This window comes from Entelurus aequoreus, linkage group LG04 (genome assembly GCF_033978785.1).
Source record: "Entelurus aequoreus isolate RoL-2023_Sb linkage group LG04, RoL_Eaeq_v1.1, whole genome shotgun sequence".
In the NCBI taxonomy this organism is placed as follows: domain Eukaryota; kingdom Metazoa; phylum Chordata; class Actinopteri; order Syngnathiformes; family Syngnathidae; genus Entelurus; species Entelurus aequoreus.
This window is the reverse complement of record NC_084734.1, coordinates 90,808,958-90,836,839: the sequence shown is the minus strand read 5'-3', so window position 1 is coordinate 90,836,839 and position 27,882 is coordinate 90,808,958. Positions and strand designations below refer to the sequence as shown.

At 38.4% G+C, this 27,882-nt stretch overlaps 1 protein-coding gene across 1 annotated transcript in view; it reads right to left on the bottom strand.

Moving 5' to 3' along the window:
- Positions 1-27,882, bottom strand: part of LOC133649233 (glypican-3-like) — a 53,783-nt gene that overhangs the window by 22,055 nt on the left and 3,846 nt on the right. The window contains exon 2 of the mRNA XM_062046063.1: positions 25,388-25,574. Coding sequence (XP_061902047.1) covers positions 25,388-25,574 — 187 coding nt within the window. The remainder of the gene's footprint in view (positions 1-25,387; positions 25,575-27,882) is intronic.

Here is a 27,882-nt window from a genome sequence, read left to right as displayed (position 1 = left end):
ACTAAAAGGGCCGTGGCTGTCTGGCTTTGTAAACACGCTACAGGATTGCTTGTATCAGAGATTTTAGATGCATGCCGATATCATCCGATACTAGTTCTTTGCTGACACTGGACCAATATCACCCCTAATATTTACAGTCACATGTAAATGTGCATGCAATGGCTATTTTCAGTTATATTGACAACCACTAATGGTAAATGGTAAATGGGTTATACTTGTATAGCGCTTTTCTACCTTTTTAAGGAACTCAAAGCACTTTGACACTATTTCCCCATTCACCCATTCACACACTGATGGCGGGAGCTGCCATGCAAGGCGCTAACCAGGACCCATCAGGAGCAAGGGTGAAGTGTCTTGCTCAAGGACACACCGGACGTGACTAGGATGGTAGAAGGTGGGGATTGAACCAGGAACCCTCAGGTTGCTGGCACAGCCACTCTCCCAACTGCGCCACGCCGTGTGTTGACATCAGTCAGCCAGGTGTCGACATAAACACGTTCCTCAGTAGCAGTAAAGGGAGTCAGGATGAGCCATTGTCCTCTCCATGCATTCACCTTCCAAAAGGAGATTTACTCTGATGTATTTATAGTCTTTCCAGTAAGAGCTAATATGCTCGTACAAATTAGAAAAAAGAGGGCGTTAGAAAAAACATCACATAACTGGAAAGAGAAGCATAAATATGGAGGCGCACGGAGGGTGGAAAGTGTTTGAGCGAGCGAGTGAAGTAAAAACTATAACAAATCAAAGATACAAAGGCTGGATTCTGTGCTGAAGGCACGGCAAGGGGCTCTTGCAAGGTGTGGAGCTCTTGGCTCACAGAGGAGGTTTGTAACCTTCGGCAGCTCAGAGGTTGCTGCAGAGGGAGGGTCAGAGGTTGACTTGGGGGCTTCGGGCTTTTTCTGGAAGGATGGGACAACTGGTTTGTTATCAGGCCGTGATAGAGTAGGGGGGACTAGTGGGTCAGCTTTTGCCCGAAGGAAATGCTGGTGGAAAAAGGGACACATTCCTTCTCATCCAATAATGAGGGGAGCTGGCATCTCACAGATATTTTGGACTCTTCCACTGAAACCCTGCCTTTTGCTCTGATATGAAATGTATTAATCCATCATCAAATTAATTCTAGAATATATATTTTTTACTAAGCAAAGTGGTTTGAACATTGATCTGATTACATATTTAACCCTCAGGACAAAGGCTGACTTTTTTGTCCTTTTAATACATTTTTGCTGCATTTTTAAGTTTTGTTGTGTTACTATATTATACATGTTTTTTTCTAAGAGTTTTTTTTTCATGTTCAATTTTAACATTTTAATGTATAATTCTTTCACAGGCACAGGTACAGGGTAAACCCTGGCCGAGTCATACCAAGGACTATAAAAATGGGACCCATTACCTCCCTGCTTGGCACTCAGCATCAAGGGTTGGAATTTGGGGTTAAATCACCAAAATTATTACCGGGCGTGGCCACCGCTGCTTACTGCTCCCCTCAACTCCCAGGGGGTGAGGGCGATGGGTCAAATGCAGAGGATAATCTCGCCACACCTAGTGTGTGTGTAACAATCATTGGTACTTTAACTTATATCTAAAGCAGGGGTGTCAAACTCATTTTAAATCATGGGCCACATGGAGAAAAATCTACTCTCAAGTGGGCCGGACTGGTAACATCACGGCATGATAACTTAAAAATAAAGACAACTTCAGATTGATTTCTTTGTTTAAAAATAGAACAAGCACATTCTGAAATTGTACAAATCATGTTGTTGTTGTTTTTTTTACCCTTACATGTTGCGGTTTATAGTATTCTATCTTTATTTGTCGTTATTTATATTTTCTGAATAAATTATGTGATAATGTTTATCAGTCAACTCATTGGTGTTAATTTTCAATCTATCAAGATAAAAAATGATATCAAAGTCAAATTACAGTATGTTATTTATGTAGTTTGATAATTTTCCTCGACTGATGTACTAGGTTTATTTTGTACATATGTAGCATCATCTACAAAGATACAAATAATTGCTATTGCGACATCCAGTGGACACGTTTAGAACAGCTGTTTCTTTCATTCAAAAATTTCAGGTTAATTTTTATACTTGGCAAACTCATGCCGCGGGCCGGATAAAAACTGTTCGCGGGCCTGATTCGGCCCTCGGGCCGTACGTTTGACACCCCTGATCTAAAGACATACAAGGCATTCCGTTTTGAATAATTTTTTCAAATTTTTTATTTTACTTTTTTTGTTAAAATATCTCAATCAACTTCAGTCCTAAACAAAAATACAAAACATGTAATGATCTGAATAGAGGACCTCCCATTGGCTCCATTTTAAGGAGACTTTTATTTACGTTTGTTTACGAGTTAGAATGCATTCAAAAAATCCATTCGTCCGTTTGTCTTTCATAATGACAGTGAACGATAGGCAAAATTCCCCAAAAAGTGCAGTTCACTTAAGTCCTCTAGCAGCTATAAAATGATGTTGCTGAAGAGACGCTGAAATGTTTTTTATTTCCGACCGACCAAATTGTTGACACACACACACATGGAGGACGGAGGATTCTCGTCTGTCCATCGTCTCTCTGTGCAGCGCGAGCACTGATCCTGTAGCCGTGTGTAAACACTCAGTTTGCGCGTTCTTCCCAGACTTGCTAAATAAAACGCTAAATAGTCCTCAGAAATCGGTGATGAGTGTTGATAAATCACATTGCGTGTGCTAAGTAATTATATTTGCGTCTTATCTTTTTTAAGTATTGTGGGCGTTTTGATGATCAGCGTATATTTTGCATATTAATGAAGACAGACGCAAAATTATTCTGCTGACTTAACAGACACAATCCACTTTGCACACGTTTAGTAGATCAGCTATGCGTGTGCTATCAATTTTACAAGTGTTTTAGTAAATCAGGCCATATATCTTTAAACAACAACATTTTAGTTAAACACTTCATCAGATAATCCTATCTAAAAATTTGGAATTTTCTACAAGTCACATCCTCCACAGGAAGTTGCATTTCACATCCTCTGCAGGTCAAAGTCAAGCCAAAAGAAAGGTTCTAATTATTTTTTTTGTATATTTGAAGATATTTTAACTATGACCAAGGGTTTAAATATCAACACAGTCCTGCTGTTTGTTTTTAGATTAGTGCTGTCAATTATTTTGTTTATTTATTAAATTTAATCACAATTTTGAATTTGGATTAATTGTGATTAATTACAGTTTATAAGTCGCTTATTAAAATAACATAAAAAAAGCCCAATATTTGGATGCAAATGCAATTTTACTGTCAGAATGTTATACAAGAGCATTTTTTAAACGTTTTAATTGAATGCACTACAGTTATTTGCTCAAAACTTACCAGTTTTATTTAAAGTCCAATCAGGGTTTAATTTGAAATGAAATTTGGCACCGATCACAACAATCAGAGTCTCCTTACTAATCTTTGCACAGATGTAAGCATTGACCTGCAGGTACGGTAAAGGAGTGTGGTGGTCAAAATAATGTGTGTGCTTAATCTACATATACTATGGCCCCCACCATATATATATATATATATATATATATATATATATATGAAAGGGTGGTAATTTTCTCCAGTATAGACACCTCACTTTATACTTTTTACTGTCTCGTTTTTTTTACATTGCCTCTTAGAGTGGTCTTAGGCCATATTGCATATTGTGTATATTGTGTTGTTTTTGTATATGGTGTGGTTTCTTCTTTTTTGTAAATGCAAAGCACCTAAGGGAAGCAACCTACATTTCGTTGGACCTGTACCTGTACATGCACAATGACAATAAAGATCATTCATTCATTCATTCATTCAAAGGTGGCGTTTTTCCTCAAATCATCAGTGCCATGCCATGTTTTGCTTTTACTTTGTTATTGTCAATAGTGTCGTGCGTGTGTGTGTAAATGCGTGCGTGTATGTTTTCTTCTCTTCTTCTATTATTGTTTTTTTTGCTTGTTTGTTTTGTTTGTACAGCACTATGTGTTTGCCACTTGCCTGTGCATGAAAAGTGCTATATAAATAGTTTGCTCGGATTCGATTGACATGATTATTGTGATTCGTTTTTGTTATTTTCGTTTTGACAGCCGTAATTTACTTTTTTGCTGTATCATTGTAATGTGCTTAAAGGGTCAACATCCCATTAGCATAAAAATCATATTTTATATATTTACTATTCTTAAAACTCATTAATTTTAATTAAATTAGTCATTTTTGGTTTAAGAATCTTGAAATAAAGTTGCTTGGGATGGGGGTATGTGCATTTTAGTAATTGAAAATGCGCATTATCAGATTTTTTTTTTAAAGTTTATTTTGAGAAAGCAAGCAAGTCAATGGCAGCGATTTCCATATCCCACCAAGACGTCAGTGTCGAGAGAGAAACTAGACCTGGCACTTTAGCAAATATGTTTTCCGCCTGCCAAGAACCACGCAGAGTTCTCTTTGTGTCGGTGCCTACTGAAAAGCGGACTAGAATTACAGCGATGAGGGACAACTTGCCTGCACACACACAGACAGATCCAGTTGAGCGCCTTCACTGTCTATTTGGAGCTGCTTCCAGTGGTCAGCCTGCGGTTTCATGCAGCAGCTCGGTCTACGACGGCAGAATGCTGACTGCATCGTTGAATGGCGTTCAGGAATGAGCTGCCCAATCAAAGGCGAGGGCCGCTTGGAAGGAGACACGACTACGTGCGTAAGGGAAGCATTTACAAGATGCGTGTGAGAGCAGAGGGTTAACATGTAAAATGCAAATCACCTAAGCCTTCAACACGTTTTAAAATTATTATTTTTTTATACTCGTTGCCACAAAATGGCTGCAGTGTGTGACTGCGGCAGCGAGCCTTGCGAGCCTCGAGAATGGAGCCGCTGTGTGCGGAGTGTTTGTGGACTGTGGCTGAGCTGATGGACACAACCCAGGAACGGGCCTGGAATCAATTTAGCGCGTCTAAAAGTGCCTGTGAATGTAAATAAAGCTCTTGAGCAAACAAACTCTTTTTCCGAGAGGCACACACAAACACAGAAAAATGCATAAGCCTACAAAAATGAGTCGAGCGCTGGTGGGCCCCCTTAGTGAAGATGATGAGAACCCAGTCAGCTCGTAGTGCTTGTTTCCACAGAAATCAAAACCAGGGCTCTTCTTTTGGCCTTAGGGCTAATCTTAAGGGGTTTTATCCCTGGAATCACTTGAGAAGGCAGCATGGCGGCGGACCAGCAAGGGTCCACTAAGAGGGCAACTTTCTCCTTCTGTTCCTCTCACATCCTTCTCCTCACTGCCATGAGAGGAGACAGAGCGGGTCCGGCGAGAAGCATCTTGCTAGCCTATTTACACAGATGGCGGCAAGCGTCATGGTTTTTGTGCGGAGCGTGGAGGAGGTGAGGACGAAACGGGATTGGCCGACTTTACACAGGCTGTTTACGACTTGAACAAGGGATGGAAGTTCACGACGCCGTGTGGTCCACATGTAAGCCTCCACACCTCCATCTGTCAGCCTTTTTGCTAATCAGCTCCCATCCAGAAAGATGCAGCATTTTAAACACTTTGTGAATTTAGTCCCAAAAATGTCTTGAAGTTAATTTTTAAGTGATAAGTGTAGCTAGTAGTGTTGTCCCGATACCAAAATTATTTTGATACTTTTCGGTACTTTCCGATACTTTTCTAAATAAAGGGGACCACAAAAAAATTGCAATATTGGCTTTATTTTAACAAAAAATCTTAGGGTACATTAAACATATGTTTCTTATTGCAAGTGTGTCCTTAATAAAATAGTGAACATACTAGACAACTTGTCTTTTATTAGTAAGTAAGCAAACAAAGGCTCCTAATTAGTCTGCTGACATATGCAGTAACATATTGTGTCATTTATCATTCTATTATTTTTTCAACATTATTGCCTAGTCTATAAAATCCGCTACACCTCCCTGATACCGAAGTACATGTCAAACTACTTCCTTAACGAAAATGACCGGCCATAACCACAACACCAGGGGGAGCTCCACTAACCACGTTAAACCCAGATTCCGATCTAACAAAGGTCTTAACTCATTCTCTTTCTATGTCACATCAATATGGAATGCGCTCCCAACAGGTGTAAAAGAAAGGGCATCTCTATCCTCCTTCAAAACCGCAATAAAAGTTCACCTCCGGGCAGCTACAACCCTAAAATAACACCCTCCCCGGATTGCTAATAATCAAATGTAAACAATCAAATGTAGATACTTTTTCTTATGCTTTCTGATCTCTCTCTCTCTCTCTATGTCCACTACTTGCTGTACATATCCTACCAAGTCATACCTACTCTGTTTCAATGTCCATTTCTCTGTTCTCAATTGTTGATGACTGAAGTGATGATAACAACTAGGGATGTCCGATAATGGCTTTTTGCCGATATCCGATATGCCGATATTGTCCAACTCTTTAATTACCGATACCGATATCAACCGATACCGATATCAACCGATATATACAGTCGTGGAATTAACACATTATTATGCCTAATTTGGACAACCAGGTATGGTGAAGATAAGGTACTTTTAAAAAAAATGAATAAAATAAAATAAGATAAATCAATTAAAAACATTTTCTTGAATAAAAAAGAAAGTAAAACAATATAAAAACAGTTACATAGAAACTAGTAATTAATGAAAATTTGTAAAATTAACTGTTAAAGGTTAGTATTATTAGTGGACCAGCAGCACGCACAATCATGTGTGCTTACGGACTGTATCCCTTGCAGACTGTATTGATATATATTGATATATAATGTAGGAACCAGAATATTAATAACAGAAAGAAACAACCCTTTTGTGTGAATGAGTGTGAATGAGTGTAAATGGGGGAGGGAGGTTTTTTGGGTTGGTGCACTAATTGTAAGTGTATCTTGTGTTTTTTATGTGGATTTAATTAAAAAAAAAAAAAAAACATACCGATAATAAAAAAAACGATACCGATCATTTCAGATATTACATTTTAACGCATTTAGAGATGTCCGATATTATCGGCCGACCGATATTATCGGACGTCTCTAATAACAACCAAACCTAACCACCCCTCCTCCACATCCCACACCCCGAATTGTAAATAATGTAAATAATTCAATGTACAGTATATACCCTGATGATTATCTTGTGTGATGACTGTATTATGATGATATTATATATCTGTATCATGAATCAATTTAAGTGGACCCCGACTTAAACAAGTTGAAAAACTTATTCGGGTGTTACCATTTAGTGGTCAATTGTACGGAATATGTACTTCACTGTGCAATCTACTAATAAAAGTCTCAATCAATCAATCAATCAAAGGACAAGTGGTAGAAAATGACTTATTAATCTACTTGTTCATTTACTGTTAATATCTGCTTATTTTGTCTTTTAACATGTTCTATCTACACTTCTGTTAAAATATAAAAATCATTTATTCTTCTGTTTTTTGCTACTTTACATTAGTTTTGGATGATACCACAAATTTAGGTATCAATCCGATACCAAGTAGTTACAGGATCATACATTGGTCATATTCAAAGTCCTCATGTGTCCAGGGACATATTTCCTGAGTTTATAAACATAATATAAATTTTAAAAAAACGAAAGAAGATTTTGTGATGCCAAAAAAATATCGACATAATCATAGTAGCATCGACTAGATACGCTCCTGTACTTGGTATCATTACAGTGGATGTTAGGTGTAGATCCACCAATGGCATTTGTTTACATTTTGATGCCGGTGAGCTACGATGTGTAATGAAACATGTTTAGCTATTCCTCGTACTGCAGAGATGATACTTGTAAGAAACATACTTTATTTGTCGCCATGGAGGTGAGGATTATAAATGATAATGATAAATGGGTTATACTTGTATAGCGCTTTTCTACCTTCAAGGTACTCAAAGCGCTTTGACAGTATTTCAACATTCACCCATTCACACACACATTCACACACTGATGGCGGGAGCTGCCATGCAAGGCGCTAACCAGCAGCCATCAGGAGCAAGGGTGAAGTGTCTTGCCCAAGGACACAACGGACGTGACTAAGATGGTAGAAGGTGGGGATTGAACCCCAGTAACCAGCAACCCTCCGATTGCTGGCACGGCCACTCTACCAACTTCGCCACGCCGTCCCTATTAGTGATTTAGAAGGAGCTAAAACACTGCAGACTGCGGCTGGACTTTAGCCTCTAGCTAGCAAGAGTGGGCGTTTCAGTGTTATAGCTTCAGCTTTATCGTTAGTTTTTAAGCCAAAATGTGTTCATTCTCACTTTTCTATCTACACACTGTGTCTGCTCGTAAGTACTCCGTGATTGTGCGCTGCCAAACATGCTCGTCTGCTCGTAAACCAGCAATGAAACGACGTGACGACGACTGGGGGGCAGGGGGTGGTGGACCGGTACTTTTCAGAGGCGGTATAGAACCGAATATAATTCATTAGTATCGCGGTACTATACTAATACCGGTATACTGTACAAACCTAGTAGCTAGTGGGTGTAATTCCATCAATCAGGAAAGCTGTCTACAAGGAGAACTGGTCTAAAACACTGGTTTGTACAGTATATCAAAGAATATCATCGCATTCCCCAAATCCGGTGGGAACATGCCACTTATTGGATGTAATCAACATTAGGCGTGACATCAGAACAAAATTGATGATAGATGAAAGGGTAATTAAGTGCTGATGATGTTTTTTTTGTTTTTTTGTCATAAAAAAATACAATCATGTGTGCTTGCGGACTGTATCCCTGCAGACTGTATTGATCTATATTGATATATAATGTAGGAACCAGAAATATTAATATTTACATTTTTTTTCCGTCTTGTGCGGTCCGGTACCAATCGATCCACGGACCGGTACCGGGCCGTGGCCCGGTGGTTGGGGACCACTGCTGTACAGTACTGTAGTAGTATTTATACTATTCTACGCTACATCGTATGCACAGCTTGTTCTGCTAGGAAATCGGGCTCATTTTAGTTATGATTGTGAAAATTAAAGTGATATTATATAACAATATTAAAAAGCAAAAGAAATACAATGACACTGAACACAAATGATGAATGAAGACGTCAACAAATCACAGAAGACCTCCCCGAAGCTCAGTTCAGCAAATACATATAAATATAATATATTAGTATTTAAAAATAATCAATAATGAACAAAATTATTTTTGGGACACTTATTCCAAAAGTGGGTCCAAACTCAACAATGTTGAAAAGAAATTATTCGATACCAGGTGGTCAATGAATAAAATGGCTTATTAAAGTTACTGTGACCAAATGATCAAAGATAATGATAACCTTGATAATTTGGTCACAATAACTTTAATAAGCCATTTTATTCATTATTTTGGTTGTGTACATTTGAGGGTCCACCACCCCCTCCTTAACAGAAACAGAACCTATTTGATTGCTTTTGGTTATTTGCTTTTGGTATTTTAATGTAGTTTAATGTTCCATAAGACTTTTTGTTCAAATAAAGCCAGTAATGCAATTTTTTGTGGTCCCCTCTATTTAGAAAAGTATCGAAAGGTATCGAAATATCCCCACATCTGCGGTCCCCTCCAAGGTTTCTCATTGTAGCCCATTGGGATGAGTTTTTTCTTGCCCTGATGTGGGATCTGAGCCGAGGATGTCGTTGTGGCTTGTGCAGCCCTTTGAGACACTCCTGATTTAGGCCTATATAAATAAACTTTGATTGATTGATTGACTGATGGTTTGAATTCACATTTTCGGGACTTATGCAGATCTCAAATAGCCAAAAACAGGTACCAATAAGTAAGAAAAGTTGATTTTGCATAATAGGGCTCCTTTAACTGAACAGTTAATAAAAGATATATGTTGGTTCCATTTTGACCCTGGAGCATATTATGTCTATTTCCATTTTCATATTGTTTCTGTGATCCTCTCCATTCATTCCTTACACGGCAATTTACTATACCGCGGCTCTCCTGTTCATGCTAACTACATGGGCCTTGTGCCCGCTAACCACACGTAGAAGACGCAGTACCAGGCAGCACCGAAATATGTGCAATCATCTCGACGAAGCTACACGGCTCTTAAAGCAAGAGCACACAGCAAACATCACGAATCCCTCCTGAATCACCAGAACTAATATTAACAGTGTCTGGATTATGGCTGCTTTGATGAAAACGTGTGGTAAACACCACGGTGGAGGAGCGGCGCCGGGTGACTCACCTATCAGGTGCTGAGGGTCGGGGGTCACAGCTGCAGCTAATTATCATGCCAGGTTCTGGCCCTGGTAACATGTACGGGTGTTAATTCGACTCACGTACACACTAAAGAATGTTTAGGTTTGCTAGTGTATCGACCTTTGGAGTTATAAAAAGGTGTTTTTGTCTCGTTCTGTTTTTCTCCTGCATTCCTTCATCACCTTTTTTTAACTCACCAGCCTGCAAACTACACCCGGCACAGACTCTCAGCTTAAGTGTGGGAAGTGTTTGACATTTCAGGAATAGTTCCACTTTGCCTTTTTTGCTGATACAATTCTGCAGAGGAACAGCTTTTCTTTGGGGTTTACTTCAAGTGATCAAACGGCAGTGGACATGATAATTACACTTGATGATGACACAGGTGTGTTCACACGACTCCTGCTGAGCACCATGAGTTACAGCTTGCAGACTATTAAAAAACTATTTTGAGGACTTTATCCCGCTTGGCTTTTAGACATTAGTGCATGTAAAATGTATTTTAAGCCAGTTATTTAGTTAAAGTTAAGTTAAAGTACCAATGATTGTCACACACACACTAGGTGGGGTGAAATTTGTCCTCTGCATTTGACCCATCCCCTTGATCACCCCCTGGGAGGTGAGGGGAGCAGTGGGCAGCAGCGGTGCCACGCCCGGGAATCATTTTTGGTGATTTGACCCCTAATTCCAACCCTTGATGCTGAGTGCCAAGTGACTGTTCAAATCAAATCAATCTGTATTTATAAAGCGTTTTTCATACATAAAAGAAATACAACGCAAAGTGCTTTACAAAGTTAAAAACAATACCCCGGTGACCCATACCCCCCATTATTACATACGTACGCACGGATACAGATACCAAACACAAACACATACCATACACACATATGCAACTATATGGACCGATGATTGCATGGCTGAGTACAGAGGAAACATGTGAGTAAACACTATCACAGGAGCCATCTGCACCAGGAGGTCAACAGACATTGGCCACTAGGACGCTGACACAAAAGCGCCCCTACAAGTACGTCCGAAAACCCCTGAGGCAGATGGCTCATAAAAATAATAAAACTCGTAAAATAGTAAGAACCATGTGTAGAGATAAAGAATAAAATACAAGTAAGACATATGAAGATTAATAGAAAAATAAATAAATAAATAAATAAATAAATATATATATATATATATATATATATATATATATATATATATATATATATATATATATATATATATATATATATATATATATATATATACACATATACATATATATACATATAATGTGTATATATATATATATATATATATATATATATATATATATATATATATATATATATATATATATATATATATATATATGTATATACATCTACATATATATATATATATATATATATATATATATACACTACCGTTCAAAAGTTTGGGGTCACATTGAAATGTCCTTATTTTTTGAAGGAAAAGCACTGTACTTTTCAATGAAGGTAACTTTAAACTAGTCTTAACTTTAAAGAAATACACTCTATACATTGCTAATGTGGTAAATGACTATTTTAACTGCAAATGTCTGGTTTTTGGTGCAATATCTACATAGGTGTATAGAGGCCCATTTCCAGCAACTATCACTCCAGTGTTCTAATGGTACAATGTGTTTGCTCATTGGTTCAGAAGGCTAATTGATGATTAGAAAACCCTTGTGCAATCATGTTCACACATCTGAAAATAGTTTAGCTCTTTACAGAAGCTACAAAACTGACCTTCCTTTGAGCAGATTGAGTTTCTGGAGCATCACATTTGTGGGGTCAATTAAATGCTCAAAATGGCCAGAAAAGAGAACTTTCATCTGAAACTCGACAGTCTATTCTTGTTCTTAGAAATGAAGGCTATTCCACAAAATTGTTTGGGTGACCCCAAACTTTTGAACGGTAGCGTATATATATATATATATATATATATATATACACACATACAGTAAACAAATAATAAATAAATATAACTAAATAAAATCTTGCATAAGGAATAGGATAAAAAGTTAAATACAAATGACTTCAATCAAATAATTAATATCAGGTAAAAGCCAAACCCAAAAGGTGGGTCTTAAGCCTGTTGTAGTGATCTACTTGTTTTGCAGGCTTAGCGAAAAAAAACAAGTGGGAGTGCAGGTGAAAGAATAAAGAAAGGCTTTGTCACAGAGGCTGTACAGTTTGAGGCCAGGTGTGTATGAAAGCACAAGAACACAGGTGAGCCCTCGTGTGAGCACATGACATCATTCATTGCGGACTAAACCACAATGTACTGTGCATTCAAATGTTTGGTTATTTGAATTCAGTTCTAAATATATTTTTTCATAAAAAATATATTGAATGCATGACAATGTGTCTGTAGCGCACATGGTGCTGCAGGTGAATGAGGAGAAATCATACCAAATTTTGCACTTAACAGGAAGTCCCTGTAAGCAAGAAGGTACTGTTGTAGAACTAAACAGGAATAATGTTGCTGATGTAATGCACTGATTTAATAAGGTTGCATTATAATCTGTTCCAGAGTCAAACTGTTCCCGTCCATATTAACTTTTTTTTAACTGTTCAGTTCACAAAAATATGTTTGCTACTTGATACTTTGCAGCACAAGTTGTCAGAAGCGGACAGATTTTTCATGGAAATGACTCCTTTGGGAGCGAAATGTTATGTCAACAAAATTGGCTGACCATGAATGTCGACGTCAACTTAACTAGGTGACTTAAGTTTTTAGTGATAGTAAGAAAAAAATTCAACTAGGACTTGTCAGGTTGATTGACAGACGGGTTTGTCGACATAAGCGACACCGATTTAAACAGGTTTCATTATAGTCTGTTCCAGAGTCAAACTGTTGCCGTGCTTCACAAAAATGTTAACTACTGTTGTTAATTTGACAACACGACAACACATGTTGACATAAGCCAGTGCTTCTCATTTCTTTCTCATTTATTTTCTGTTACGACCCCCTAGGAAGAAGAAAACATTTCGACCCATACCCCCACAACTATAAATAACCTAATTTCTCTATAAAATTGTTACAAGTACACCTCTGCATAGCATTGTATCCTTTTTAACATTAAATACAACAAAATAAGGAAATAAATATAGATAAACTTACAACAAATAATAACTTTATTAACTTAGTTTTTTAGGTGCATCGATTTGCTTGAAATAAAAAAAACAAAAAACAAAAAAATACATAAATCCTTGTTTACACTATGAACATTTTTTGACAGACTAGAGCCATTTGATAGTGAAAAATAAAATAAATTAACTCAATAAATAATAATACATTCAAATTGATCAGCAACTTTAATTTTAACAGTATATAAAACACTTTAACCTACAAAACAATGAATGCAACAGGGGGACTGACATAAGCAGCCAGATTTTATAGAAATGATCCCTTTGGGTTTCAAATGTTATTTCAACAAAATTGGTTGACCATGTATGTTGACATCAAACTAACTAAACAACTTATGTTTTTAGTGATAATATCAAAACAGTCAACTGATACTGGTCAGGTTATTCGACATAGATGGGATATCGACGTAAGCAAAACTGGTTTAAACAGGTTTCTTTATAATCTGTTCCAGATTATAAAGTAACAACAATATTTAACTACTTTAAATACTGTTGTGAATTTGACAACACTATAACTTGTCGAACTAAGCGACCAGAAAAAATGTTGGTACCGGTACCAAAATATTGGTATCGGGACGACACTAGAGCACAGTTAGACTCACACATTGTATTAGAGTTTCAAGTTTATTCACAATACCATAGAACAATTACAATAGTAATCAATATCATTTAAAGATGTTGGTAAGTGAAAGGGTCCTCCAAATAAGCTAGAAGAAGCTTTTGACAGGGGGTCCAGAGGACAGTATATACATGGAATGATGAAAAATGGTAGCAAGCACAACAACAGCAAAAAAACCAGCAACAACGCTGTATGATAAACACAAGATAATAGTACTAAAGCCCGCATACACATACACACATACATTCATTTGACCATGCAAAACCCAACAGTAGTCAACCCCACATGAGGCATTAGAGATAGGTGGTTAATAGGTAAGTTTTCAGTTTCTTTTTGAAGTTAGAGAATGGATACCGCATCTTGAGGCTCTCAAATCTTTGGTCCCCTGCATACAACACTTCGAGCTGTACAAGCCAGTAGACGATGTTTACCTGATATCAGATCTAAGTTACGAGAGTTGTGGGCATGCTGGGGATGGTAGATAGGAACCAAGCTACAGAGCCTAAGATTCAGCCTGTGAATGACTTGATAGGTTAAACAAGCATTTTGATAAATATTGAACTCTGTCAGTCTTAAGAGATGGTAATTATGGAATAGATGTCGAGTGGGGGTATTAAACTAGGACCATGACAGGGCCCGTATGATTTTCTGTTGCATGGATTCTAATTTGTGAAGGTAGGTAGGGAAGGTGTTACACCAGATGACATTACAGTAGTTTAGATGTGGTTCAAAGAGAGTTTGAAAAAGGGTAAGTAGAGCATACAGAGGAAGATAATGACGAAGGTGAAAGAACAGGCCAACATATTTGGATCATTTGTTTAACAGATGGTTAATGTGACATTTGAAATTGAGGTATTCATCAATAATGACCCCCAGGAATTTTGTGGAATACACTCTCTGTATTTCCTGCCCATTGATGTTGATATGGCAGTGCTCAGTATTTGTCCGGTTTTTATTTGAATGAAATAGAATACAATTTGTTTTATTAACATTAAGTGAGAGCTTATTGCATTTGAACCAGGAATCCCCTTTCACAAGCTCTGAATTGACAGTTACTTGTAGATCGTGTAGGCTCCTGTGTGAGGTAAACAAATTTGTATCATCAGCAAAAATTATTTTATGAAAAGTTTCGGAGGAGTTTACAAAATCATTTATGTAAAGGATAAAAAGGAGAGGCCCCAAGATGGATCCCTGGGGAACCCCATAATTTATGGTCTTACAGGGTGAATTGTGATCATTGACGAAAACACATTGTTGCCTTCCGTATAGGTAAGAACGAAACCAATCGAGAGGTACCCCTCTGACACCATAGTGATATAGTTTATATAATAAAATCTCAAAGTCTATTGTGTCAAAGTCCTTGGACAGATCCAAAAAAATGCCAATACCACATTTTCCTTCTTCAATACAGTCATTGACCTTTTCCAAGAGGTCGAGTATAGCCATACAGGTGGTGCTTTTTTTACGAAAACCATATTGGGAGGGGACAAGGGTACCTAGTTTTTCTAGGAAGCCATTCAGTCGGTTATAGACCACTTTCTCAAATATTTTTGAAAATGTTGGTAAAATTGAAATTGGCCTATAATTGTTCATATCGTTTTTATCACCTGATTTAAAAATTGGGATTACTTTTGCCACTTTGGACATTTTGGGTACAATGCCAGCACTAAGTGACAGGTTTATACAGTGACAAAGAGGATTTGTGATCACATTTGCTATGGCTTTCAAGATTTTGCTACATATCCCGTCCACTCCAGCTGTATGTGATGACTTTAGGTCCATAATGATCGTATAAAGCTCATTGATGTCGGTTGGCTGCATGAAAAAGGAGCTAGGGTAGCTGCTTGATAAAAATTATTTAAAGGAATACCCTGGAGGTTGACTTATTTTACTAGATAGGTTTTCCCCAATAGAAGCAAAAAAGGTATTAAAATTATTGGCAAGATCAGCCCTATTTGACCCTGTATCCGGAACAACAGGGGCCTTATGTCCCTTGTTGAGAACAGTATTCAACACGTTCCATGTTCTCCTAACAACACCACAAAGCCTAGTCACCAATTAGCGGGATTCTTATCTGCGGGCAACCACGAATGTCAGTATACGATAACGCTTGGTGCAAATGTTTGTTGAAAAAACGTTGGTAGGACTGTAATACATAATTGTACCGGCCTCAAACTACTTCCCAGTTTTACAGGAGTGACAACTGACACATGATCAGACGTCACAGGACAGAATGATTTGTGTCTGGCTGTTAGTCAGCCTGTGAGGGGACAGGGGTGGGAGGGCAGGTTGAGTGGGTTGTCCCTGTCCTGGAATAGCTCTCCTGGCCTGGAATGTTCTGGGGAATGTTATGTGGCGGCAATGATTGGTCAGGAGGGAAAGACAGCATGTGTGTGTGTGTGTCCAGCAAAGGTAATCAGTCAGTTATGGAATCTGTGTTGAGAGCCAGTGAGGACAGATCAATCATTATGCACGTTTGGGGACATCCTCTGTGTGTTTGGAGTTTGACAGCCAAGCTGTGCGGGGGTCTCGGCCCCCGCGTCCGTTCTTTCGCCACCTTATTGTTGTGGCTCCTGTCACCTTTCCATGTGTGTGATGTGCAATGCCGTGGCTGCTGTGTTCCCCCTTTGTGAAACCGGATCTGACTCGTCCATCTCAGCGCCTCACAGCTCAGACAGCCAGCCCATTAGGCCTCATGCTCTGTGGGTTGACCTTTGAACCTCAGGCCCCCGCGTCCCCACCCAGTTTGACCATAACAGGCCCGGCAGGCCATGCTAGGTCAGCGGTTTGCTGGGTCATTACAGGCTATCAACCGCTATCTGCGCGTCTGCAAATAAGCGGGGACTCTCCAAGGTCTGCAAACATTACTGGCTCTAATGCAAAGCAGCCTGAGGACAGCCGCAATATGAAATCTTGCCAGATTTTAGATGGAACGTTGAATATACAAAGGGCCTTAACGTCCCACTTTAACAGCTTGTAAAGAAATAAGAGAGAGTGTGACATGTATGAGTGAGGGCACAAGGCTCTCACGGTCCAGCCTGCTGGAAGTGATGGCCCTGCATGATGTGTTAACCTCAGCTCCTTATTCTCACTGCCTGCACAGAAAATCCAAATCTCTGTCACAACATCCCCAACAGGAGGACGACTCCCTCGCCAGTGTTTGCTCAGCTGCACCGGCTTTGTGGCCGCGTATCCAGCTCCCTTGTTCCTGCACCCCGGCTGTTTTCTCCCGCTTTCTCTGTTTAGTTTCTTTTCTCCCGACAGTTTGTAGCCTCAGTTGGTCTTTGTTTGGCCTAAGGAGAGCCCTGTCCGACCAATTTTAACTGACAGCAACCAGGTCAAGAGGTCGTGCCGGGGCGGCTACCTGAGGAAGTCTTGCGTCTCTCGCCTCAGAGTGTCACCGTGGTGTCAAGATGTACGGTAGTCATGTAAACACCTCTGCATGTGTGCCCACTCTGACTCACTGCTGTGGAAACCCTGTGCTGGTAGCGGTAAACACCTCTAATATTCACCAAAAATTACACCTCTCACAAAAAGTTAGCTATATTCCTCCTTTTTGTTAGTAGTGTATTTTAATGCAGTGTTTTTCAACCACTGTGCTACACTAGTGTACCGTGAGATTTTGTCTGGTGTGCCGTGGGAGATTATGTAATTTCACTTTATTGGGTTAAAAATATTTTTTGCAAACCGGTAATTATAATCCGCAAATGTGCCGTTGTTGAGTGTCTGTGCTGTGTAGACATCGGCAGAGTAACCGTGTAATACTCTTCCATATCAGTAGGCAGCAGCAGGTAGCTAATTGCTTTGCAGATGTCAAGAACATGGTTTGTGGTGATCACAATATGCAGACGACAGCGGGAGGCAGTGTGCAGGTAAAAAGGTATCTGATGCTTAAACCAAAAATAAAACAAAAGGCAAGTGCCGCTGAGAAAAGGCATTGAAGCTTAGGGATGGCTATGCAGAACGAAGCTAAAACTGAACTGGCTGCAAAGCAACAAAAACAGAATGCTGGACGACAGCAAAGACTTACAGCGTGTGGATCAGCAGACGGCGTCCACAAAGTACATCCGTACATAACAATCAACAAAAAGATGGGAGCGCAAGACGAGAACTAAAACACTACACACATGAAAACACCAAAAAACTCCAAATAAGTCACGGCGTGATGTGACAGGTCATGACAGTACAATTGCGGAAACGATTTTTTACTGTCAATATCGGCTGCTGAGTTTAATTTTTAATGTTTTCTACTGGTGGTGTGCCGCCGAAATTTTTTCAATGAAAAAAATGTGCCTTCGCTCAGAAAAGGTTGAAAAACACTGTTTTAATGACCGCATTTTCCGGGCTATAGAGGTGCGATGTTAATCCACACCCACCAAATTTCAGAAGAACAAAATACTTTAACATATATTAGCCGCAGATATGTACCAGATTTTGTAAATGTTTATTTACATACCTTAATTGTTTTCAACCGGTGCCTGTAACACGGCAGTAAAACGGCTGATCAAACAAAACAAACGTCATCGCCAAGGACCCACTAGCTGCGGAAGCTAGCTCTCCAATCAGCTAAACCGACTCAATTACTCCACGGTGACGTTTTGGTGAATTTACGAAACTGAAACAATACAAGAAAGAATGCCATTGTATCAGTATATCAGTATGTGGAATTAAATTATGGAACGGATTAACCAAAGAAATCAAACAAAGCACTAATATAATTCAGTTGAAGAGACTGTTCAAACTACAAGTGTTCACAAAGTACACAGAACAAGAATTACGATGAACATCTTGAACCCTTTTTTTTATTTATTTTTTTAATTGAGACAAAGATTATTTATGTATTTGATATTTGTTTGCTTACAATGGTATATTATTTATTTATTATATATTTGTTCACTGTTCTGTTACAGAGAACAAGGAAATTGGATACAATCGCTATGGTTTGAAAAGGGGTAGGATTACTCCTACTCCTTTTCGGACGTGCTGTAATGAAACAACTGGAAATGTGTGACGCATTACATTGTATCGTATGCATGTTCGAAATAAACTGAAACTGAACTGAACTGAACTGAATAGTAAGTTAATAATACGAACATAGACACTTGTAAACGTGTCAGCATACTGGCTAATGCTAACAACGCTAGCTTGACTACATTATGATAACACATACAAATACGCGTAAAAATACACCTACAGACATCCCACATGGGACAGTTTAGTAAGAATTAATTGTTTTAGTTATATTGCAAAACTCACAAACGTTGCTTGAATCCTTTCGAGCAGAAAGGCTATAGACGGTTATACTTCCGGTTCAAGGCACAAAACCAGAAGAACATTTTCAAACCGCTGCACCTGCAGTGAGCAAACTTGTCCGAAGGATGGCGCCATAGCACAAACAACGACACACGTTTTCGGTGTCTCTGTCGGTTTGATATGAACACCATTTGAGGAATACAAAATATTATTATTATTATTATTATTAGCCTTTATTTAACCAGGTAAAATCCCATTGAGATCAAATATCTCTTTTCCAAGGGAGACCTGGCCAAGAGGGCAGCAGCAAGGTTACATTAAAAACAGTAAACAAATACATAAAACATCACATTTACGACATTAAAACTTGCTCACATAACACATGTGCATACAGACAAGGTAGACTGCAGTCCTTTCACAGAAGCTTTAAACTCATTCAACGTAACAAGGGTTTGAAGTTTAATATTCGATTGTAGGTTATTCCAAGCCTTCGCTGCTGAAAACCTAAATGCTTTCTTGCCCAGTTCAGTTCTTACTTTGGGGACGACAAATTGCAGAACATTCATTGAACGAAGATTGTGACTTCCTTGTTTCTTTGTTAAAAGACAAGACAGATAAGATGGAGTGATACCCAGAATGGTTTTGTAGATGAAAACATACCAATGATTATGGCCGTTAACGAAAAAAAAAATCTATAAATTATCCGCACCGTTTTGTAACCGCACAGTTCAAAGCAATGGAAAAAAGTAGCTGCCTAAAAATCGAAAAATACGGTAGTGACCGTTGTGAATGCTGCAGGTCCTGTGTGAATAACTAATGTAGGACACAAAGCTACGCAGCATTGAAAGCATCAGTCACAACAAGACAAGCCCCCAAACATGAAGGAGGTAGAAAAGTCTCCTAGATTTACTTCTCAGCATGTGGCTGACAAGCAAACAAGAGAAGACTCAGGGAAGCAAGAAAACACAGCGCTGCAGCATAGACTATGGACTATAATACTGCACAGCTAAGCTAATATTTGCACAGATGCTCATTTTTGTCATTTTAGTGTTAATGTGCTCAGGATTGCTACATTTTTTCTTGTCTTTGACTCTGACATTGGGGACTCAATTTATTCTTAAGACCGGTTCAAGACAAAACTGCAGGAACAGTATTGCTTATTTTACGTCATCAAACATGTCACATACAGTCTTGGTTTTTCAAACTTGTTTATTAAAAGTGGTTAAACTGATGTTGAGTTTCCAAAAATACAATGGTATGGATTCATCTACATCAGTGATTCTCACTGATGTAGTGGTACAGGCTCCATGTAGTGGTATGCCAAATAATCACTTTATTAAAGTAGTGTTTTATTTTCCTACATTTAAGCACAGTGTTACTTTTCAAACTGTGTGTAATGTTACAGTGGCCAAAGTATTAAATATACTTGTTAAACAAAACATCTGCCTTCTTTTTAATGAATACTTAGGACTATTACGCGACTTCAATGTTAGTCATTTTGGTGGTCCTTGAGGAACCAAGTTTTTTCTGAGATGGTAGTTGGTGAAAAAAGTTTGAGAACCACTAATCCATAACATACATTGTACTTATCGATCCATTATTGTACAAGGTTGTTTTTAAAGATTTCAACTAGCAATGAACGCGCTCTGGATAAGCCTAATAGGCTGATATTTTTTACTCTTAAACCTATTTTTCATTGTTGATTCTGTTGTTCTTCTATAGAGATGGCTACCGAATTCAGTATTTTTACAGATAGTGACTGAATTCGGTCAGGACTACTAATTTTACTCACGTAAAATCAAACGGTACCAATTTTCAATACCTGGGTAGCACTGGACGTCACGTCCAGTTGCAGACTTGGCACCGGCTCAAGCACTTGGCAGGCAAACAGGCTAAATAATAGCGGAATGCCAAGAGGTATTGTTGCAAGTTTGAACGGCAACAAATAACGCGTGAGACGATATACGATATAAATCATATACAATTGGCCGACGATAGAGCTTTTAATACTATTGTATCGTCATAATGCATGTTGATGACACATTCTAGCAACAAGCGAACAAACGCGTCCTCAAAACAGTGTCACATTCGTGCCAGCGGCTAACGTGCCTCCACAGTGCAAAGCCACTTCTCGGTCAGCAATCCTCAACTAATATTATAATCTGTCTATAATATCGATAGCATTGATGCCAATTATAGAGACCGTAAATGGTCGATACTACAGTGATTAGAGCAATATTTTTTATGAGCACAGCATCTTTTGTCGTTTTTGTTATTGTATACAAACCCGGGAAATACCGTATTTCCCGGACTATAATGCACACTTAAAATCCTTTGTTTCCCCTCAAAACTCGACAGTGCGCCTTATAACCCGGTGCGCCTAATGTAAGGAATAAGTTTGGTTGAGCTTACCCACCTCGAAGCTATTTTATTTGGTACATGATGTAATAATAAGTGTGACCAGTAGATGGCAGCCAAGCATAAGAGATAAGTGTAGACTGCACTATGATGGCAGTCTCACACACAAGAGATACGTGTAGACTGCAATATGTCTCAAGTAAACAACACCAACATTCTATATGTTCCATTGAAAATAGAGAACATTACACATGGCGCTAAAAAATATATCAAAATGTTTTAGTACGACTTTGGTAAGCTATGAAGCTGCACCGCTTGAAGGATTGTCGGCGCATTAAACATTGGAGTATTATTATGGTAAGACATTACCTGGTGTTTTGTTTCGCAATATTATGCAAAAGCAACTTTTCTTACCTTCTGGTACCTGCCGATCTGTATTTGGGATCTGCATAAATCCAGAAAAATTGCGCCGACGCCGTAGTTGATAAGCTTCTTCTTTTTCTCTATCTTATGTGACATTCATCCTCCGCTGTTGCCATTTCTAATATAAAGTAGTGTAAAGTTCTTACTTATATCTGTCAGTAAACTTGCCATGAAAGCGCTAAAACATACCGGTGTAGTGAGTTTACATTATTCACCCAAAGAGCTTTAGTTATTAGAGAGTTCCGGTCGGACGGTTTTATGTAGACCACAAGGAAGTGTATTCAATTTAGAAAAAAAATAAATATTATCACTCCTTTTAAAGCGCCCTATAATCCGTTGCTCCTAATATATGAAAACAGATAAAAAATAGACCATTCACCGGCAGTGCGCCTTATGGTCCGTAAAATACGGTAAATCCCTGGACATAGGGTATTGATACCGTTACATTGCCAACTTATTTTTTTTGTCTGATTATAATTGTGATCAAAAATGATCTTGAAAATTGGAAATATCAGTATGACTAATACTGCCCCCTACATCCTAAACTAATGTCAACTACAGAAGATCAAGTGCTTATAACATTTTGACCGAAGTGTAGATAGAATCATGTTACTACAGAAAGTAACCAGATATTAAACAGTCAACTATCAAGTACATTAATATAATTTTGGCAAATAATACAACTGGAAATTATGCAATATGTGAACGTATAACAGCATCTTAATTAGGAGTCCTGTAACCTGTTCTTTTAAAATGTATATGCTAAATAAATATATACAATATGCCTAAAGCATGCCTAATATAAAGTGCTCAAAAAAAAGGCTCCACTTTTCAAAATACACCAGCTGCTAAATTGCATTGCATTTGCCATATCCATTTATCACGGAACAAGCTATATCCTTGTCCGTCCTCTTCCCCCCCTCACTGTGGCTTTTTCCATGTCAGGGGTCACCACAGTGAGTCAGTCGCATGAAAGGTTGTGATTATTTTTTTAATGGATGCTCTTCCATTCAAAGTGTGTATCATTACACCACCAAATATTTATTTTACTAAAAAAAATTTTTTTTTTAAATTGTAAACTGGTTGTAAACAATAAGTGAACAAATACAGGTAGTACGATTAAGTCAGGTTAAATCAGGGGTTGGCAACCCAAAACGTTGAAAGAGCCATATTGGGCCAAAAATACAAAAAACAAATCTGTCTGGAGCCGCAAAAAATGAAAAGCCGTATATACGTCTTATAATGAAGACAACACATGACGTAAGTGTCTATATAAGCTATAATAGCCTACTATCAAAATGACTATGTGTCGCAGGCTTAAGCAAATCTTCGTTGACAGAAATGTTGAAATTTAATATTTATTCTACACATTTTAACAACATTGGAAAACATTAGTAAATCAGAGGGTAGGTAATGTTTGCTGTGGTCTGGAACAACGTGGCACACAAACAACTATCAGAAATGCAGCCAATATTACATACAGAATATGTGTCATGAGACATGCAAAACAAAATTATATACAAAGAGGATACAAGTAAAGGATATTAAATGAGCTCAAATATACCTACCGGTACAAATGAGGCATAATGATGCAATATTTACATACAGCTAGCCTGACTAGCATGTTAGCATTGATTAGCTTGCAGTCAGGCACTTACCAAATATGCCTTATTAGCACTCCACACAAGTCAATAACATCAACAAAGCGCACCTTTGTGCATTCACGCACAGCATAAAACATTTGGTGGACAAAATGAGACAAATAAGGAGTGGAAGATTTTACATGTAAACAAACTGTTGCGTCACAGTCCACACTATGGTGAGTTCAGGAACTGCCGAAATTAGTAGCACAAAACGATGTTCACCAAATACTCTCATTGATGAAGCATACACACAAATATATTAAACAGTGGGCTTTCTAACAATTGGGAAGGTTTGTGTCATATTTATCCTCAAACAAAAAACATACTAAAACAAAAAAAATAGTTCCCCCCCATCTTTTTCCAGTTTCAATCCTTTTTTAAATATGCTCCAGGGAGCCACTAGGGCGGCACTAAAGAGCCGCATGCGGCTCGAGAGCCACGGGTTGCTGACCCCCGGGTGAAACGAACTCTACATCTTCCTAATGCATCTTGGACATGTTGAATTGTGCAAGTATAAACATGTCAACTACTTCATTGTCAATTTTTTAAACATGCTAAATTCATTTCCATTACCATTTTCCTCACAGTCTGTAAATTTCTCCAAATGTTATCTTAAAATGCTCTTCCTCTTGATTTGGTCTCACATTGCCTTCATCCCGGTCTTAACTAGCACCTCCAAAACCCTCAAATCTAAACTCCAAACATCTCAGAACAAGCTAGTCAGGTTACTTCTAGACCTCCACCCCAGATCCCACCTCACTCCTACCCACTTCTCTAAAGTGGGCTGGCTCAAGGTGGAGGACAGAGTTAAACAACTTGCACTGAGCCTAGTCTATAAAATCCGCTACACCTCCCTGATACCGAAGTACATGTCAAACTACTTCCTTAACGTAAATGACCGCCATAACCACAAGACCAGGGGGAGCTCCACTAACCACGTTAAACCCAGATTCCGAACTAACAAAGGTCTTAACTCATTCTCTTTCTATGCCACATCAATGTGGAATGCGCTCCCAACAGGTATAGAAGAAAGGGCATCTCTATCCTCCTTCAAAACCGCAATAAAAGTTCACCTCCAGGCAGCTACAACCCTAAACTAACACCCTCCCCGGATTGCTAATAATCAAATGTAAACAATCAAATGCAGATTCTTTTTCTTATGCCTTCTGATCTCTCTCTCTCTCTCTCTCTCTCTCTCTCTCTCTCTCTCTCTCTATGTCCACTACTTGATGTCCATATCCCCCCCCCCATCCACACCCCTGATTGTAAATAATGTAAATAATTAAATGTGATTATCTTGTGTGATGACTGTATTATGATGATAGTATATATGATAGTATATATCTGTATCATGAATCAATTTAAGTGGACCCAGACTTAAACAAGTTGAAAAACTTATTCGGGTGTTACCATTTAGTGGTCAATTGTACGGAATATGTACTTCACTGTGCAACATACTAATAAAAGTCTCAATCAATCAATCAATCAAACTTGCTTTCAAGCCCGAAGAGTCTACGGTCTGGTCTTTGTGGTTTTGACTCCAACACTATCATTTTTTAGTATCCTCTAAAGAAGACTTTTGAGCAACTAGCGGTGGTTTATCATCCATTTGGTATCAGAAATGTTACCTAATAGTACTTGACTTTGCCAGTGGAATAGAATGTATAACGAGTACAGCAGTTGAACATTTAAAAAGATCATTATTCAATGACAGCGTGCCTCTAACCTGCAAAGACGCGTAACCGCTTGCGTCGTGGAGGCGGTCCCAGGCCAGAGACACCGGTGCATTCATCCTCATCGTCACAGTCGCCACTCTCAAATCCTTCTTCGCCGTCATCACTCCATCCATCCGCACCGCCTGCGCGTGTCCGGGCCCTCCAGCGCTTCTCGGAAACCGCCACCATCCGCAGTAACTGCGGACGAAAAATCTGCATTTAAGACGATAAAATATGTGATTTGAAATTGCACGGAAAGATTCATCCAAAGTTAAATGACTGACATGCAGAATTATAATCATGCTATTAATACAGGTGCGCAGTTTCAGGTTACTTTTTTCCTCTGGGCCAGATGACTAAAAATGCACAACAAAATTCCCCTAAACAAATATTTTTTTAAAGAAAAACTGCCCTTTTTTGGAAATTTCCATAATCCTAAATCCTAATATGAGAAAAAAACACGTCTTTCCCTTTTTTGTGCATGCTACATAGTAAAAGACTGCTAGCACAAGGCGGCTAACACTGAGGCAATAGGGAGTAATCCATTTTGCAAAATAAAACACTCTAAAAAGCATAAAAGAACACTCTAAAAAAACGCACCAACAACACCTCACTTTCATGTCGGGACCTGCATACTAATTAAGGTATAGCAACATTGTTATTGTAAGAGATAACACAGAGGAACTACATTTCTGGCGTAGTGACACACATCGCCTCAGTCTACTATCGAGAGTGAAGAGGTATGCTAGCCACTGGATTTGCAGCTGCTGCTGAATTACCTTTGAGCATACTTGCCAACCCTCCCGATTTTTCCAGGAAATCTCCCGGGGCAACCATTCTCCCGAATTTCTCCCGATTTTCACCCCGACAACAATATTAAGGGCGTGCCGTGATGGCACTGCCTTTAGCGTCTGCTTTTTCACCATACAAACAGTGTGCCGGCCCAGTCACATGTTGTATGTGGCTTCTGCAGACACACGCACGTGACGGCAAGGCATACTTGATCAACAGCCATACAGGTCACACTGAGGGTGATGTATAAACAACTTTAACACTGTTACTAATATGTTTCATATCCTTGTTTCATCGCATAATTTCTTGTTACCTGTGGAGTAAGGATTATGCTGAATTTGCCATCTTAAGGGGAGCACAAGTTTTTGCTGAAAGATACAACCATCCCATCAGTCTGCATCCCAGTAAGAGCGGACAATGTAAGTCACTGATTTCTTATGTTCTTATTTTGTTGGTGAAACGTTTAGAGGTTAGCACTAGTAATACATAATAGTTTAGTGTTTCACTATAACTGGATCTACTTATCACTCAGCTTCTAAAACTTTTAGCTAATCCTCTGCATATTTAGGCTAAAAAATACAAGGTTCTGGATCGTCACTTGTCAGAAAGTAGCTGTGGTCGGCTCTCATGAAGTCTGCCATTATTAGTGGTAGCAAACAGAATGGTGATATGCGGTCTGTGAAATCGATGCACGCAGGAAAAAAGGTTCCAGTAATGCTTAAAATGAAATGTTACTTCATGGTTACAGCATGTATATAAAACATTGTTGGATTATTAGCTGCCTTGTGCTAGCAATTTTTTACTACCTAGAAAGCACAGAAAAGGGAAAGACGTGTTCTTGTCTCACATAAGGATTATGAACAAAATAAATGATATGCAATTTTTCTTTAACCTCATGTACATATTCATACAGTTGTGTGTGTGTATATATATATATATATATATATATATATATATATATATATATATATATATATATATATATATATATATATATATATATATATATATATATATATATATACATACACTACCGTTCAAAAGTTTGGGGTCACATTGAAATGTCCTTATTTTTGAAGGAAAAGCACTGTACTTTTCAATGAAGATAACTTTAAACTAGTCTTAACTTTAAAGAAATACACTCTATACATTGCTAATGTGGTAAATGACTATTCTAGCTGCAAATGTCTAGTTTTTGGTGCAATATCTACATAGGTGTATAGAGGCCCATTTCCAGCAACTATCACTCCAGTGTTCTAATGGTACAATGTGTTTGCTCATTGGCTCAGAAGGCTAATTGATTATTAGAAAACCCTTGTGCAATCATGTTCACACATCTGAAAACAGTTTAGCTCGTTACAGAAGCTACAAAACTGACCTTCCTTTGAGCAGATTGAGTTTCTGGAGCATCACATTTGTGGGGTCAATTAAACGCTCAAAATGGCCAGAAAAAGAGAACTTTCATTTGAAACTCGACAGTCTATTCTTGTTCTTAGAAATGAAGGCTATTCCACAAAATTGTTTGGGTGACCCCAAACTTTTGAACGGTAGTGTATATATATATATATATATATATACAATTAATTTTATGTACTGGTGTATGTAAATACACATACATACATATTGTCTTTCATGTCCATAATTAAACTATTTTGTTATGTCTTTACCTAAACTAGTGTGGTAATTGTGTTTACTTTTAAACTCTAATGCCTTT